At 63.0% G+C, this 254-nt stretch overlaps 1 protein-coding gene across 1 annotated transcript in view; it reads left to right on the forward strand.

The window, feature by feature from the left end:
* Positions 1 to 254, forward strand: part of TBC1D20 (TBC1 domain family, member 20) — a gene marked incomplete at its 3' end in the record, with an annotated part of 4,960 nt that overhangs the window by 808 nt on the left and 3,898 nt on the right. Inside the window, exon 2 of the mRNA XM_008937574.1 lies at positions 8 to 53. Coding sequence (XP_008935822.1) covers positions 8 to 53 — 46 coding nt within the window. The remainder of the gene's footprint in view (positions 1 to 7; positions 54 to 254) is intronic.

Here is a 254-nt window from a genome sequence, read left to right on the forward strand (position 1 = left end):
TTACCAGCAAGTGCTACTGGACGTGCGGCGATCCCTGCGGCGTTTCCCCCCAGGTGAGAGGGAAAGTCTGTGCCAAGGGGCTTCTCCTGGCCCAGACCTCACTCAGACCTGGGCCATTGGTCTGAGCGCCTGCACTGGGGTCACTGCAACCCCCAGCAACGCTCCAGGCTGGGGCAGAGTGGCTGGAAACTGCCTGTCAGAAAAGGAGCTGGGGGGGTTTGGTCAGCAGCCAGCTGGAGCTGAGCCAGCATGTG

This window comes from Merops nubicus, unplaced genomic scaffold, assembly GCF_000691845.1.
Source record: "Merops nubicus isolate BGI_N331 unplaced genomic scaffold, ASM69184v1 scaffold24043, whole genome shotgun sequence".
NCBI lineage: Eukaryota > Metazoa > Chordata > Aves > Coraciiformes > Meropidae > Merops > Merops nubicus.